Genomic DNA, 16,928 nt, shown 5'->3' with positions numbered 1-16,928 from the left:
TCTCTCTCTCTCTCTCTCTCTCTCTCTCTCTCTCTCTCTCTCTCTCTCTGTTTCCTGGCTGCCATGAGATGAGAAACTTTCCTCCACCCACACCTTTCCATTTCTGCCTTGGAGCCAGCTGACTGTAGATTAAACTGTGAGCTAACATAGACCTCTCCTCCTTTAAATTGTCCAACATGGAGAAAGTGACTAAGAAAGACAATATTGGTCCCCTTCTTACCCTGCTGCTGCAACTTCTTGTTGTTCCAGTTTCTGAAAGACATAAGAAATTTGAACTTCATCTTCTAGCCAGGGAGAAGTAGTTGACTCTCTGGAAAGGGAGAACTGGAAGGGCTTGTCCTAATATTTGCATTCTATAGGAAAACACAACACATTGCCTAATATTTAGTCATGGGTCAGGACGGATGTCATCCCCATTCTGCCTGTATGGATAACCCATGGGAATGAGTTCGTCACTTACCTCTTTTCGAACAAGTCCTTGAAGATGAAAGCCCAAGTCCAGGAAGGTTAGCCACCTAAGAGAAGTCATCATCATCATAGGCCGTAGGGCCCATCCTTTCCTAAAGCGAAAGCCATAGGCACCCACGTTAGAATGCACTAGATAAGAATATTGAGGAGGGTCTTTCTTGTTTGGTGCACCATAAAAAAATCTTTAAAATTTAGCTCAGTGGTTCCAATGCCTGCCTCGCTAGCTCAAGGACCCGAGTTTGATATCCAGTACCAAGAAAAAAAAATATTTAGGATATTCAGGTGGAGGATGCAAATTGATCAATGCATATAAATGAGTTAGGAAGAGGTAACACGCCTCCTTCCTGTCCTTATTCCTCTAGCTACATTAAAGGACTACCTGAAAGAGGCTGAAGGATGGCATATTTCTCTATCAGGATTCCTAAACTAATATTCAAAGCCCTAAAGTGGCTAAAGCAGTATCAATCACAGCAATAGATGTTCTTTTGAAATTTCCCACATGAAAGAATTTATAAAAACACTAAGCCTTGAATGAATATGATTCACTCTTCTCTCCTGTGCCATTAGCAATCTAGCTACTAGGCAAGATATCCTCCATCACTGGGATCCCACAGTTGGAGAAGAGGTCTGAGTCCCGTAGCACGAATGGGTCAGCGATAGAACAGAAGCACAGCTACTTCAGTTACCTCCTGGCTGCTACTCCCTCCAATATGAGTTCCATATCCATTCCAGCAGACAAATCTCTGCACTGCATAGGATTCCTCTCTGGGAAGAATCCTTCTCCACCAGTGCAGTGCTAGGAAACAAGGAGAGGAGGAGACGATAATGAGAGATGTGCTGGTGAGCAGGAAGAGAGGAAATGGCCAAAGCCAGTGGACCCTTGTGTCTCTTCAAAATTCCCATTGGTGATATTAATCTCTGACACTCATGAGAACGCCTGCTCCTTTAGCTTTATTGACATCATCGTCCTCATATGACTTTCCTTCAATTTTTCTGAACATTCATTCTCAGTCCTGGCTGGACTCTTCCAGAGTTCCTTAAGTGCTGTTTCTCATAAGGGGACACATCTCCCTCTCCCTTAAAGATTGTTGGACCCTCTTTGGATTATACCATATGCATGAAAACTAAAAGGCAGTTTGCTGCTCTCTCAACATCACGCACTCTCTGAAACAATAATTTTGAACACACTGTTCACTATTCATAATTTACTGATGGCCCCGGATTTCTATCTCCAGTCTAGATGTGTCTTAGGCTGAAGACCTCACACAAGCACCACCTGGATCTCTACACAGGTGCTTGTCATATATGGATATGACAAAAGATGAATTAATTATTGCCATGCATCATTTGAAGGTTGGGATGCAGTCTTAGAAATGCATGGATGGACATTTTTATCATTGTAACAACATTGTGGAGTGTGTGGACACAGACCTCAATGACTCCATCAACGTGAGGGGATATGATAGCTTGGATCCAATCTCATAGGTGGAGTCCTTCAGTGACCAAACTACTGTTACGTAGCAGCGTCTGACTGTGTATCCCTCACTGACCCAAACCTGTTTATATCCAGATGTCCTGACTTAATAAACACTCACCCAAATGAAAACCATATTGTTCTAGGCTCCTCATCCTATTCTCTGCATTTATTGCTCATGGGTTTAAAATCTTTGGACTTCATAATCACACTCCAATCAGCCCAGAGGGTGCTTCAGGTCTTTATCCAGACTATTGAAACTACCTCAGTAGTGGCCTCATTGTCCTTAATATCCCTCCAAGAAAATCTACCCTCACTGGGCTGCCAGAACAATCCTTATACACACAAGATGATCATCAAGTCAATCTGCCCTTTAAAATGCTTTAATGGCTCCCATATCCTATAGCATAAAGTTTAATCACTGGTGTGATATAAAAGTCTCTTCTTGATGCAGCTATTGTGATTTCCAGCATCAACTTCTGTCTCTAACCCACATACACCCCTTGCACCCAAATGCAAAACAGCTTGCTGAAACACTGATGATTGTGAATATGCTATTCACTCCTTCTGTACTGCACCAATGTCTCCTCACCTTCTACCCATCTCTCAAAACTCAGTCAGAAATGACCTTTCCTGTAGTCATTGCCCTGACAACACCAGCAGTTATGTGCTCTTCTAGCCCCTAGCTGGGCTTTGTTATGTTATGTTTGTTTTGTTTTATTTGTGCTGCTGGGAATTAAATCCAGGGCCTCACACCTGCCAGGCAAGCACTCTGCCGCTGAACTACCTTTAAGCCCCCTTGTTTATATTTCTGTTATACCTCAGACACATTTGATAGTAATTACAGATTTGAGTGAATGTCCTAGTAGATGCTCCACAAGGAGTACACAACCTTTGTACTGCCTGTGCAGTACAAGGTAGATGCTCCTTTCAAGCTTTTCTGGGGAATGAAGATCACATGTGTAGACTACATCACACACTCTGCAGGCCATGGAAGGGCCACGGAGGTTGTCACAAGAGAACTATCCCTTTGGAGCTCCCAAAGTCAACATTCCCCATTATGACCCCAGGGTCCTCCTTGATGGTGAAGCTGCCTCATGCTGATGAGGAAAAGGGGTAAGTTTATGGCTGAGTAATTAAAGAAAATAAGATCTTTGGGTCACCTGCCAGCAGCTCAGGACCTTTTTCTCAGACTGTTCATGTGAGGACTGTTGGGTCCCGGTGAACAAGCTTAGTATGACAACTCCCACTCTTCACTACCAAAGGCTCCTCCTCTTCCATCCTTTAGAGACTAGAAAAAATAGCAGGAGCCTAATGATTTCTACACCAATGAGACATCAGGCGCCAGCGGAGTATGCCTCCCCTAAAATTCAGTCTCCATGGTGACCTCTCACCAAAGAAATTACCTGTGGTTGAGAGGGTGGCCTGAGTGAGGTCCACAAGATGATGTCTAGGAACCTCAAGCAGCCACTCAACAGAGTTTGCATCTATGCAGCCCTTCAGAAGCCCAGGAGGGCCAAGTTTTACTATTAAAGCTAAATCTCAGGTGTAAAACATCAAAGTCTAGTTTCTCAACCACTCTAGCTCCAGACAACTGAGTGTTTCTTCCCAAAGGCAATATGTGTTCAAAGTTTCGACATAGATTTTGGTCCTCAGTATTACAATTTGTCTGTACCTCAACACAAGGTCTAGCACTCTGGTCCCAGAAAACACAGGAAGGAGCAAGGGAATGTGACAGTCCCACACACAGACATCCACATTGCTACCACAAAGACACACACACACTGACAAAGTTAGCCTCCCTCTCAGGCCCCTTTGGTACACACAAAGACTCCCATGCTCAGTGTTACATCCAGTGACCTTTACTCCAGGACATAAGGCATGGGCTGCTCTCTCATTATTAAATACTCTGAAGTAGACAAATCCTGCAGTGAATTCATCTGAAACCAAGAGGCAGAAAATATCGAGAAGATAGAGTTAGCATCCTTTGGGTCAGCACAAAGACTCTATCTCAGGCTGAGGCTCCAGCCCAGCACTTTACCTGTGCACGTGGAGCTCAGCACCACTGGGTCCTCTAGGACCAACCCTGGTCAAGAAGGACCTTTCTGTCATTGCAAAGCCCAAAAGCTGGAACTGAAGGAGGGTTCCTGGTCTACCAGAGATTTGTACAGAGAAGTTCAACAGTGCAGAAAGATCACCACCAAACATCATCAGGGCTTGTTAATGCAGGTGACAGGTACACTCAAGCTGTCTTCTCTTTTTTTTAACTCTTTTTCTATTTGGGGGGAGTTGGTAGTGGGGACCAAACCCAGGGCTTGGTACAGCATACTAGGTAAGTGCTCTCAACCTGAGGCACCGCCACTGCCCCCTTCAAACTTTTCTAGTTCTCTTTTATTTTAAAACCTTAGAGTTGAAATGTACATAAAAATAACTCAATTTTATAACAGAGACTCAGCCTCTATGAAGGATATGCTGTCGAATTTAGATTCAAGTTATACAAATGAATAGTTACCCTTCACAATAAAAATAAAACTGTTCCACGATTGTGGTTCTGCCCTGTGCACATGAACGTAGCCTGCTTCTAACAACTTCCTGATGGAGTGGTAATGGGTTTGCTGGGAGTAGGACGGGGAGCCAAATTTTCCTAATTGAAATGCCAACTCTGCTGTCTGTGCCCTTTGATCTGAGCTATGTCATCAATCCCTCAGTGCCTGATTCCTAACTTCTACCAATGAGTTAATATTAGTTCAGTCCTCAAAGGAAGTTATGTAGATTAAATAAGACAATACACATAGCATTCATAGAAGAGAACCAAGCTGCAGTAAATGACATATAGCTGCTACCTATGGTAAACAAGTTTATCATATTTCTTACAGATATTACAGATGAATATTGAAGACTTACTCCAAACCCTGGGTGAATAATACAGTGCTGCCTTTTGGGAATCACCAAAATTATAGACCACAGGTGTCACAGGGCCATTGTCAGTCCTTCACTTTCCTGCTGCATATTTCACTGGGTATTTCTACAAGAAAAAAAGACATCAGTGAATGGGGCCAAATAGCTCAGGCACTCACAGGGATGCTACAATTCATACAGGGGAAGACAGTCTTCTCTCCATAACTGAGACTACTTCAAAACTAGTCAACATGAGAATTTTTACCTTTGGCTCTGTTTCTCAAAAAAAACTTTGCAAATCCCTCTCTCTCTCTCTCTCTCTCTCTCTCTCTCTCTCTCTCTCTCTCTCTCTCCCTTCCTCACTCCTTCCCCATCATCTCTCTCTCCCTCCCTCCTTTCTCTCTTCTCTGCTATGTTCCTCTCTCACTCTCTTTTCTTCCTTCTCCAAATCTTATATCTCATAAGTCTCTTTCCTTCTGGCTCAAGATTTCTGAGAAGTGGATGAATCCTTCTGAAAATTAGGTTGTAAGGAATATGAAAGAGAGAAAATTCTTCAGTCCATCCTCAAGCACCTGCTGCTCTTCAGACCCAAGAAAGTCACCCAGCCAGCATCCTGTGGACCTGGTAGAGGCCAAACAGATTGTGTCCCAACCTCTGGAAGAAGCCAGTTTCAGTGCGGTACCTCTGCAGGGACCTATTCTTCCAGTTCTCCATGGGGCTATTCTTGGACACATGCCAGATGCCCAGGTCCAGGGCCTGGATGTCATAGTAGCCAGGGTTCCGGAAAGCAACCAACACTGAGCCTGACCAGACCAGGGGACCCCATTAGAAAGAAAGACACACACATGAAGTACTTGCATGAGCTGACAGTTGTGTTTCAAGTGAATAGATGTTCAGGTGGGTTCAGACACTCCCATTTTCAGCAGATAATGTTTTCCCCCACCACCCAGATGCCCCATTTTTCTTGGGCTTTGTTAGAAGCAAGATGGAACTCAACACATATATTTCTCTCATCCACATCCCACATTCCAAGCCTCCCTCCTGCATGTCTTGCCACACTCCAGCTCTCACACTTCCTGCAAAGCTGGCGAATGGCACCAACTTTGTAATCACCACTTATGCCCGCCTCTGCAGACCCAAAGTTGTTAGAGTTGGCCCAGCTGCCCTCAGGATAGTCTTTTCTGTTGCCTTGCTGACTGGTCTACCAATCTCCCACCATGCATTTCCCATGCATGTTGTTCTCATGCACACTGGCCACCAGGGTCCAGCCTCTACCCGCAGTGGTGATGTCACAGAAGGTCCGGTAGATGACACCATTGGTGCAAAGAAAATACAGGCCAGCTGTAATAAGAAGCAGCCAGGGCCAACCTGTCTGAGAATTCATGGCCTATCTCAGCCCCACAACCAGAACAGCTCTAGGGACCAGAAATACCGCCCCAACGCCTCACTTGAGCCCTGTCATTTTGTGTTCTTAGGACCACTAGAATCTCCTGCGTTCAGATGACCATACCCCTGTGAGTGAAACAAAACAAAATTATCCAAACTCCCAGCAACTCTCCTCATAAAGTTAAGCATAGATTTTTCATGATTCATCAATTCCACTCCAGATATATACCCCAAAAATTGAAGTCTGAACTCCAACTGATATTTGCACACTAATGTTCTTTGCATCATTAATCACAATATGCAAAAGGTAGAAACTACTGAACTATTATTCCTCAACATGTGAATGCAGAAACAAAACATTGTATGAACATGTTTATCCAGTGTATATTAAATGTGTACTGTAATATACTGATAAATGTACACAAATACGAGTGAACAAGAATGAATTATCCATGCTACAACAGTTTGCAGTTTGTCAATATTATTTTAAGAAAATAAGCATAACACAAAAGAATAAATAATTTATAATTTTACTTATATGATGTAACGAGAATAGAGAAATTTATCCAGACCATAAGTAGAACAGTAGGGAAAAGGAGAACATGAATCTATTGCTTAATGGCTAGAGTCTCAATCTGAGGTCACAAAATTTTTCTGGGGGCAAACTGGTGGTGGTGGCATAACAGTGTGAAAGTAATTTATGTTGCCAAAATGTATGTTCAAAACTAATTGCAAACTTTACCCAATGTGTAATATATGTACATTGTACCATCACTTTCTATAAAAATAGAATTAAATGAAAACCTCCCAGAGACAAAGCTCCATGCTTGGCTGGACTGTCTTATATTCTGTATCACTCACCATGTGTATTATGGGACCTCTGCTTGAATTCATTGCAGCTTTGGGGCAGACATGGAGACAACAGCTCCATTCCTTCTGATCAGTATTGGCCACAGAAAATGCAGAATCTCATTCTCACTGCTGGTTTGAAATAAAACTCAGCCTCCTCTTGTCACGAATACCAAACATTCCTCTACTGCGCCAGGGCCTTGCTGCCTTTGTTGAAAGGCCCTCAGATGCACTGTCATCTCCATTCAGCCCATGTGGCCAGCATCTAGCCCAGACCTAATACGGCCTTCCCCACATCCTCATGCTTGTGCTAGGCCCTGCCCTGGGCACTGGGGATTCAAAGGAATTAAACATTGTACCAAACAAAGAAGGAGAAAGAGAACGGAGGAGGAGCAGGAAAAAAGAAGAAGAAGGAGAAGAAGGAGAAGAGGAGGAAGAGGAGGAAGAAGAGGAAGAAGAGGAAGAAGAGGAAGAAGAGGAAGAAGAAGAAGAGGAAGAAGAAGAGGGGAAGGGGGAGGGGGAGGAAGAGGAAGAAGATGATGAAGAAGAACAAGAACAAGAAGAAGAAGAAGAGGAAGAGGAAGAAGAGGAGGAAGAAGAAGAAGGAGGAGGAGGAGGAGGAGGAAGGCGCTACCCCTAGTGTGTTTCCAAAACATCTACAGAAAAGTGCACTGAGAGGGATGAAACAGAAATTCAGGAGAACAAAAGACTCAGATGAGAATGGAGAATGGAGAGGCCTGACTGAAGGCTGGGGATTGTTGAGCATAGGACGTCTCAGTCACAGAAGTCTACACAAATGACACCTTAAGCTTATTCTGAGAGAATAAACATCCTATGGTTCATCGTAGGAAGAAAGAAAAAAGAATTCAGAGAAGGGGAACAACCTGTCCAAAGCCTAGAGAAAACAATAAAGCAAAAGAAGTTCACCATTAAAAGAACTATAGGTAGGTTAACATGGCTGAAAGAGACAGTAAAAGAAGACGGCACAGACAGTGGCCAAGAAACTAATACAGCCATAAAATGAAGAATCCTTTTTTTTTTTTTTTTTGAGACAGGGTCTCACTATGTAGTTGAGACTGACCTGGAACTCACTATGTAGCCCAGGCTGGTCTTGAACTCACAGCGATTCTTCTGCCTCAGCCTGCTGAGTGCTGGGATTACAGGTGTGCACTACCACACCTGGCTTTTTAGGAATCTTGAATACTGGTCTTCACTGGAATATAAACCAGAAGGAAGGACACAGGAGAGAAAAAGTTTTGTGGTCAGAGGCAATCAGCTATAAACTGCTCAATGCTTACAATCAATTGTCCTTGTAAGGAAGTCCAACATGCCTGAACCTTGCTTACCCTGTTCCTAAAATGCAGATAATAAATATTATTATTGAAGAACATGTAAGAAAATATTAGAAAAAATATTTTCACTGTCAAAAATAAATAATAATAAAGAAAAATACTGAAAAGCCTTTTTTTCTTGTTGGAGAGAGGAGGACTAAGAAGGAAACATTCTCTGGATCCAAAGTAGACCATGAGATTGCCATACAAGCCCCAAGATCAAGGCCATGGGAGTGAGGATGGCTGGGAGGACACAGTTCTTTCCAGAGACCCTTCAAGGTCAAAGTGAGGCTCAAAGCCTGAACCAAGGTCCAGCCTTAGGAGCACCCTCTCTGCTACAGGTCAGATCCCTCAGTACCTCAGAAATCAGATCTCAGCCTACATCCCAGGGGACCTCAGTACATCTCAAAGATGTCATCTTCCCAGGAGAGTCTCAGGTCCTGGGAGCAACTCAAGAAAACTACTTGTTTTCATCCAAAACTAAGGATGAGCTGGGGAGCCTGGGCTCCTGGAAGGAGACTCACCTGAACTGCACTTTTGGGCAGCCACCATGAGGAAGAGCAGGAAGCCAGGTTGGACCATTGCCACCTAAAGAAAAGCAAGATGAGAGTCACTATTTAACCATCCTTCCCCCACATCCTTGTCACTACTGCACTCCTATCTAGTCCCACACAGACGGAAGGATCCTTGCCTCTTTTCTTTTTAATTCCACACATCTGGGACCTAAACTGAACTGAAGCGAAATTAGTGTTTCCCAACTCACTTCTTCCCTCCACACAAGGCCCGGAGCTGAGGGTGGCCAGCTGAGTAGGGTCTGTGTGATTCCTCTACAGAGACACCTGACCAGGACCAGGGCACCGAGCCTTTTATGGAGAAATCCCAGAGGGCACTGCCCAGACCTCCAGCCTCGCCTCCCCTGGCGAGATGCCCAATCAAGGTGAGGCTTCTGGTCTTTTTGCAGAAGGTTCTTTATTGATAATTCTTTCACTGGCATCCAAGGACAACTCTAAAAGGTCATTTAGTAGCATTGTTTGCAGATTTGGGGATTCCATGGGCCTACTTCCCAAAATATAAAAGTGCGAAACAGATTAGCAGTAACAAGTGTTGATGTGAATTTTAGGATTTTTGTTCGAGTCTTTCCTGTAAAGTACAACTGTTTTTCTAAAATTAAACATATACCACTGTCAGCACCATTTCAAAAAAAAAATACAACAACATAGGAAAAGGATCATTTCAGAAAACTCTAAATCTTTAGCTTGAATAAATTAAATTCAATACCATGACTTTATCTTTAATTTGCTCACTTTATCACAAATTACTGAAATTTTAATAATGACTGCTGGCATTTTAGGAATAAAGCTGATTCCCCACCTCTTTCTCATTGAATACCCTTCCTCAGTTCTCAATCCCACTCTGCTCAGCTATCCTAGAACTGGTCAGCTCCCCTCAGTGACACCACATACCCAATACACCACTTTATTATAGCACGGACAATATGGAGATCCTTTGGAAAAAATTGTGACTTCATGATTATTTTCTGTCTTGCTAGGTTCCATGTGACCCAGCTATCCCTCTGCTGGGTGTCCTCCTAAAAGAATTAAAATAATCATACAACAGTGATACATGGGCACCCATGTTTATAGTGGCACAGTTTGTAATAGTTAAAACTTGGAAACAATCCAAATGCCCATCAACTGGAGACTGGATAAAGAAGATGTGTTTTGTTCTATAAAATGGACTCAGCCATAAAGAATGAGAAACTAGAGATATTCATAGCTAAATGGATGCACATTGAAGCTATACTCAAGTGAAATAAATAGGACACACTTGAGTAAATACCAAATAGTTTCTCTGGTGTGAAAGGCTAAAAGTGTAAGGTTCAAATGTTATAATTGATAGTGTGAAATGGGAAGAAAATAACCAAAGGGGAAGTGAGAAGGAGAGGGAAAAGGAAATAAGGGAAAAGAAAAATTGTGAAAAAAGGAAAAAATGCAAAATCTTTGTAAATAGGGACAGGTGAAGGGGGAATCCCAGGGTTGAAGGGGGTGAAGGGAGGGCAGGGATATGGGGAAAAAACAAGAACCAAGATATATCCTGTAAAGGTACAAGATCCCAATAATAAATGTAACCGTATTGTTTGCTTTAAATGTACCAATAAACTTAATGGGGGCGGGGGAAAGAGTAACACAGAGATATTCCAAGGTAACTTTTAAGATGACGTATAGACAAGTATGAATACCATACAAACAGAACAATGATAATCGCTATAGTTCTCTAGGCCCTGGAAATTATTCCGTGTACAAAAAACCTGCCACTCTGAAACAGCTACTTTGGCTTGGCCCACCTATCCTTTATGTTTTCAACTTGTAGTGTTTTTGCACTTTGCATTAAATTGTGCATTTATTTTCATCATTTTTTCTGGGTTTTTTTTTTCTTTTTTCTTGTTTTTTGTTTTTTTGTTTTTTTGAGACAGGGTCTCACTACATAGTTGAGACTGCCCTGGAACTCACTGTGTAGCCCAGGCTGGTCTCAAACTCACAGCACTCCTCCTGCCTCAGCCTCCCAAGTGCTGAGATTATAGGCATGTGCCACCAAGCCCGGCTTCATCATTTTTCTGTTCCTTGACTGTACTCCTTCATCAAGAACCCAAGGACAGAAGAACTTTCATTCCAGCCCACTAACTCTTTGACCTCAAGGTTTTAAATGTCACCACAGAGTTCAAAGAAGCTCTGATTCCTTCCTGGTGTAAGCTAAAAAACAGTGTGAAATAATAGTATTGAGTGATTACAAAGGATATTTCCTAACATAAAGAAGTACTTGAACATGTTTGAGTGAAATGTTTTAACAAGAGTCAATTCTGAAAACATTCTAGGGAGACATAAACCACGGATTTGAACTTAACTTAGTATGACAACTGGAGGCTGCACTGGTCAGCTTTCCCATACTGGAGCCAAATACTCCACACTCGAAACTTAAAGGTCAAAGTAGTTCTTTTGGCTCCTAGTTGCAGGGATTTGGTCCATAGATGGCTGGCTCTGAGAACGAAACATCATGGTGGAAGTGAGGGGCAGAATAAAGCTCCTGGGTTCACTGTGGTCAGGAAGCAGAGAAGGAGAACAGTGCCACAGAGGCAGGCACTGGACGCAGAACCCAAGGCCATGACTCCATGACCCACCCAGCCACATCCAGAAGTGTGCTTTTCTAACCCCAGGCAGCTTCCAACCAATTAGTTGACAATTAAGCTAATCGTCACAGACATTTATCTTTTTATCTCTGTTACAAATAACAGTTTGTGTCCCCCAAAAGAACAGGTATTCAGGTTAGAAGATCAAAATCTGTTCCTTCTTGTTACCCAGAACCTTCTCTCAGAGAATTTTGGCCACTTAATCTATGTCTCTTCACATAAGTAGCAACTCTTATAGTTCGGAGATTAAATATAACAAAAGTTATAGCAGTGATTAGCTCTGGGGCAGGAATCTAGCGCCTGGAGCCACTGGTGAGAGGGAGAGATAGCCTTCACTGTGCCTTTTATAGCTTTGTAATTTTGTACTACAAGCACACACTAGCTGATGAAAACAAATGAAAGCATTTAAAACTATGTTTTTCAAAATATTAAAATAGTCTTTCTAATAATATTACCATAGAAACAACCCATTCCATATCTCAGGTTACATTTATGTTTAAATATTTTTCCATCTAACTACTCTTGCAACACAATATTGTCCCTCTACACCAAGCTCAACATGCTCAAGAAAGAAATCTGAAATTATTTTTTTAAAAAAAAACAGTGAATAGGCTGAAATACACTTGTACTGTTTTTTAAAAAGGAAGAAGTCTGGTGACCCCAGGGTGCCCATATCCACCCATCCTGTACCCAGTGCACATCGGCAATGTTATACCCTACGATGCCAGTTGGTGTCGCCATAGCATCTGCTCCAGTAACAAAAGGAGTGGTGGAAACACACACGCAAAAGGAGATACTGACAAGGTAAAAAGGAGAGACACGACAAGCCCAAAAAACGTTCTAGGGTAACTCAGAGATGACTTCTCTTCCGAGTTGATAAAGTAGGCCAAACTGCTGAAAATGGAACGGGTGAATGAGTCCCCTGAAGTCCATTGTAAATATGCAGATGAGTTATACTCAGATAACATAGTGTTGTTCATTGAACATATTTGATAGTTTCATATACATATTCAGGATGGGAAGAGCATACCTAACTAGTGACTGACCCAGTTACTGTCAGCAAAAGGCTTCAAAAAGATTTCTTTACAGAATAAGGCGCTTCTGTGTATAGAGAAACTCACACTACGAAACTAGATAGCAAATAGTTTGTCAAGCTCTACAGATTCAGCAACACCTTAATCGCCCACTGCAGCGAAACTTTATGCCTATGTTATTTGCTTTTTCCCCTGCTCAGTTTGATTTTTGCATTGATTCATCATTTTTTCTGAGGCCACACCCCAAAAAAATTTATACATGGAAAGGTACCCAGGGTATCTTCCCAAAAGAATTAAAAGAATCATGTCACAGTGATATATGGTCATCCATGTTTATAGCAGCAGTTTGTAATAGCTGAAACTTGGAAACAACCCAATTGCCCCTCAACTGGAGACTGGATAAAGATGTGGTTTTTCTATAAAATGGAGTACTACTCAGCCATAAAGAATGAGAAACTGGAGACATTTATAGCTAAGTGGATGCACATTGAGGCCATACTCAACTGAAATAAATAGGACACACGTGTAAATACTGGATAGTTTCTCTGGTGTGAAAGACTACAAGCACAAATAATGATCAAAATGTATAAATGATATTGTGAAATAGGAAGAAAACATCTAAAGGAGTAGGTGAGGTGGGAGAGAAGGAGAAAGGAAAGAAGGGAAAAGGAAAACACAGAAACAAAGTCTTTGTAACTAGGGAAGGGTGGAGGGAGTGAAGGGAGGGCAGGGGTATGGGAAAAAAATAAGAACCAAGATACATCACGTAAAGGTACAAGATCCAATGATGAATGTAGCTGTATTGTATACCTAAAATGTACCAATAAGCTTAATGGAAAAAATTTATACATAAAAGAGTTTTCTAAGCATTTACTTTTTAAAGAATCCTGATTATGACTAGTCTAGATATTTGATATAGTCAGTTCTCTGAAATTTTCTTCAAGATTGTTTTACTAGCTGGATGTGCTGGTACACATCTGTAATCCCAGCATTCTGGAAGCCTGAGGCAGGGGGGACTTGTAAGTTGAAGTCTAATCTGAAAATTTTATACCAATTTAGTGAGATCTTATCTCAAAATTTCAAAAACTATATTTTTAAAATGCTATTGATACAGCTCAGTGTGAAGATCCTGGGTATCTGAAAAAATAAAATATGATTTTTTTTATTACTCTTGGCTTTGCATTTCCATATAAAGTTTAGAATTTCCTGGAATTTCCAGTATCTGCCTAAATTTTGAATAAGAGTGCATTGAATTCATGGACAAATTTGGGGGAATTGATATCATTATAATTTGAAGATTTTCAATCCACAAACATGATGTATTATTCCATTATTTTAGGTCATCTTTAATTTCTCCATGATTTACAAGTATTTTCTACAGCTTTGTTTATGTTCATTAAATCTATCCCTTGGCATTTAATTATTTTGGTGATATTGCAAATTATATATATTTTTTTTCTTTTTCTACCGGGGATTGAACTCAGGTCCTGCGCTTGCAAGGCAGGCAGCAGAACCACTGAGCTAAATCACTGGCCCTTACATTTTTCTGATATTGTTTTTTGAGATTTTTGTTTGTCTGATTGTTTTTTTGAGACAGGGTCTCACTATGTAGTTCAGACTGCCCTGGAACTCACTGTGTAGCCCAGGTTGGTCTCCAACTCACAGTGATCGTCCTGCCTCAGCCTCCCAAGTGCTAGGATTACAGGTGTGTGCCACCACACCCAGGCACATTTTTCTGATTTTACTTTTTCTGATATTGTACATGCTTTTATCTTATTTTCTAATTGCTGGTATCTAGTATGTAGTACTGATATTTGTGTGTTGACCTAATAACCCAAATTTATTTATTAATTCTAGAAATAACAGAGCTTTTTAAATTTTCTGCATTTATAGGCATATCTTTTCTTTTTCTTGCCTTATTTCACTGGCTACGTGCAGGGAGCATAATGTGCTGTAGATCACTATGGCGCGGCCTAACTCGTCTCCTCCTGCAGAGGGCGTGGTGGAGCAAGGCCTGGGAGAAGAGGACTGTCTTCCTCCCCACCATTCGTCAGAGAAACAAGTGTTATCTCCTGCAGACCCTAGCCATTCTCCCTGTTCCACTCAGGCATCCCCTTTTCTCCACTATAAATTCACTGAGGATGAAAGCCAAGCTTTTTGTCTCATCAGGACAAAGAGCTTCCACCTGGCCTCAGCTATGCAAACTTTACTGTCCTGTTTGTCTTCTTTGTTTTACTCTTTAAGTTTCTTAATCTCTCACCTTCGTTTCTCACTCCGTGAACCCTTTGGCCACGCCAGCCATGGCAGCTAAGTTCTCTAGAAAAATGTTGGCAAGAGCTGAGCATGTTGGTGCCTGCCTGTAGCTCCAGATACTTGGAGGGGGGGTGCTGAGACAGGAAAATCACTTGAGTCTAGGAGTTCAAGGCCAGCCTGGGCAGTATACTGAGACCCTGTCTCGGTCAGTCAGTCAATCAATCAATCAAATAGTATTCTCAGCATAGGGCTGTGTTGGAGATCAAGGGCAATCATGTATTTAAAGGCAACTTATAAAGAGTAAAGATAAATACAAAATAAAATATTAGTGTTGTTTTTAAAACTGTTTTCAAAAATGAAAATATAAACTTCTGACTAGAAGTGGGGGCAGCAACCTCCTTATCTCATTCCCAAACTCTAAAGCAAAGCTTTCAATTTCTCCATCAAAAAATTGTTTTGTGTAGTTTTCCAGAAGATACAATTTATCATAGTAATAGATTTCATCTTATATAAGTTTGAATGTCATCAGGTTCTTTTTACAAAGCTGTGACTCTCTTCTCTCTCTCTCTCTCTCTCTCTCTCTCTCTATCTCTCGACTGAGTTACACTGATTACTTGAATATCCATGATGTATTTTTCATGAATAGCTAAGATTTGCTAATATCTTATTTTGGATTTTTGAACGCATGATAATGAGAATGGCCGCCTTATAATTATCCTTTCCTCTTATATTTGTATCAGATTTTTGTATCAAGGTTATAATGCACGCAGAGTTAAAGAACAGCCCACAGGATCAGCCCACTTCTGACACTAATTGCAAGTCCAAGGGCTCTGAAGGTCACCTTGGGGTCCAATAGCTCCCTAGAGGGCTCATGGAATTCACAGAGAACAGTTACGCCAGTGGGTGTGTTATTGCAGCTAAGGGATTGAGTTTAAAATCAGCCACAAGAAGGGATCCGTCGGGCAGATTTCAAGAAAGTTCCACACATAGAACTCTCAGTTGTCCACTCCCCAGGCATAGACTGTGTCATTTGGATGGCACTGATGTGTGTAATGCTCTGAGTCCTGTCACTCAGGGACCCATGTCCAGAGTGTGTTGGAGTTCGAGGAGTTAAGCCTGGCAGGAAGTGTCAGTCTCCCAGCCAGAGTGCAAGCCAATCCCGTCGTTCTGTTGGGGCCTTACATGAGGCTACAGATGGTGGCTGGGGTCTGGATAACTCTTAGGGCTTAGCCAGGCATGGTGACATGTGCCAGTAATCCCAGCACTTGGGAGCTGATGCAGGAGAATTACCTCAAGTTAAAGGCCAGCCTGGGCTGCATAGTGAATTCAAGGATAGCCTGGACTTCATAGCAAGACTCTGTCTCAAAAGAGAAAAATGATGTTTCTCCTCTCACGTGGCTGATGTTGTGGTAGAAGACTGAAGGAACTGGACAAGGGAGGATGTAGGGCTTCTTGGAATCTTCTCCTTCTGTGTGTTCCTTTCACATGGTGTCCAGCACTGTGGTGTCATGAGAGTTGGTTTCACGGTACAGTGAAACAGGCGTCTGAAGGCATCACCGGGATTTCATCTTAAAAAGAAAACCAAGCGGAAGCTGTATATTTTTTTATGACACAATCTCAAAAGTCAGGTAGTGTCACTTCTGCCAAATTCTGGACATTAAAAATGAAACTGGACCTGGGGACACACACCCGAACTCTCACTACTCTGGGAGGCTGAGGCAGGAGGATCACAAGTTCAAGCCTGACCTGGGCAACACAGTGAGACCCTATTTCAAAATTTTTGTTTGTTTGGTTTTGGGGGGTTCTGTTCATTTATTTGCTTTTTGTTTTTTGATACAGGAACTTGGTATGTAGTTCAGGCTGCCCTTCAACTCACTATGTAACCCGAACTGTCCTCAAACTCGCAGCATTTCTCCTGCCTCACTTTCCCAAATGCTGGGAATATAGCCATGGGCCACCTCACCTGGCTCAAAAACAAAAATAAAGAAGGTTAAGGATGTAGCTTCATGCAAAGGCCCTGAGTACAATTCCCAGTACAAAAAAAAAAAAAA

General features: G+C 41.9%; 1 protein-coding gene across 1 annotated transcript in view; it reads right to left on the bottom strand.

Moving 5' to 3' along the window:
- Positions 1-1,118: 1,118 nt before the first annotated feature.
- LOC104857031 (intelectin-1b-like) overlaps positions 1,119-16,928 on the bottom strand; it is an 18,236-nt gene continuing 2,426 nt past the window's right edge. The window contains 7 exon segments of the mRNA XM_010616696.1: positions 1,119-1,198; positions 1,201-1,264; positions 3,767-3,882; positions 4,847-4,967; positions 5,462-5,637; positions 5,939-6,181; positions 8,931-8,994. Of these exon segments, the coding sequence (XP_010614998.1) occupies positions 1,119-1,198; positions 1,201-1,264; positions 3,767-3,882; positions 4,847-4,967; positions 5,462-5,637; positions 5,939-6,181; positions 8,931-8,994 (864 nt within the window).

This window comes from Fukomys damarensis, unplaced genomic scaffold (genome assembly GCF_012274545.1).
Source record: "Fukomys damarensis isolate Sample0158 unplaced genomic scaffold, DMR_v1.0_HiC HiC_scaffold_19, whole genome shotgun sequence".
In the NCBI taxonomy this organism is placed as follows: domain Eukaryota; kingdom Metazoa; phylum Chordata; class Mammalia; order Rodentia; family Bathyergidae; genus Fukomys; species Fukomys damarensis.
The sequence above is the reverse complement of the archived record's forward strand: the minus strand, read 5'-3'. Positions and strand labels throughout refer to the sequence as shown.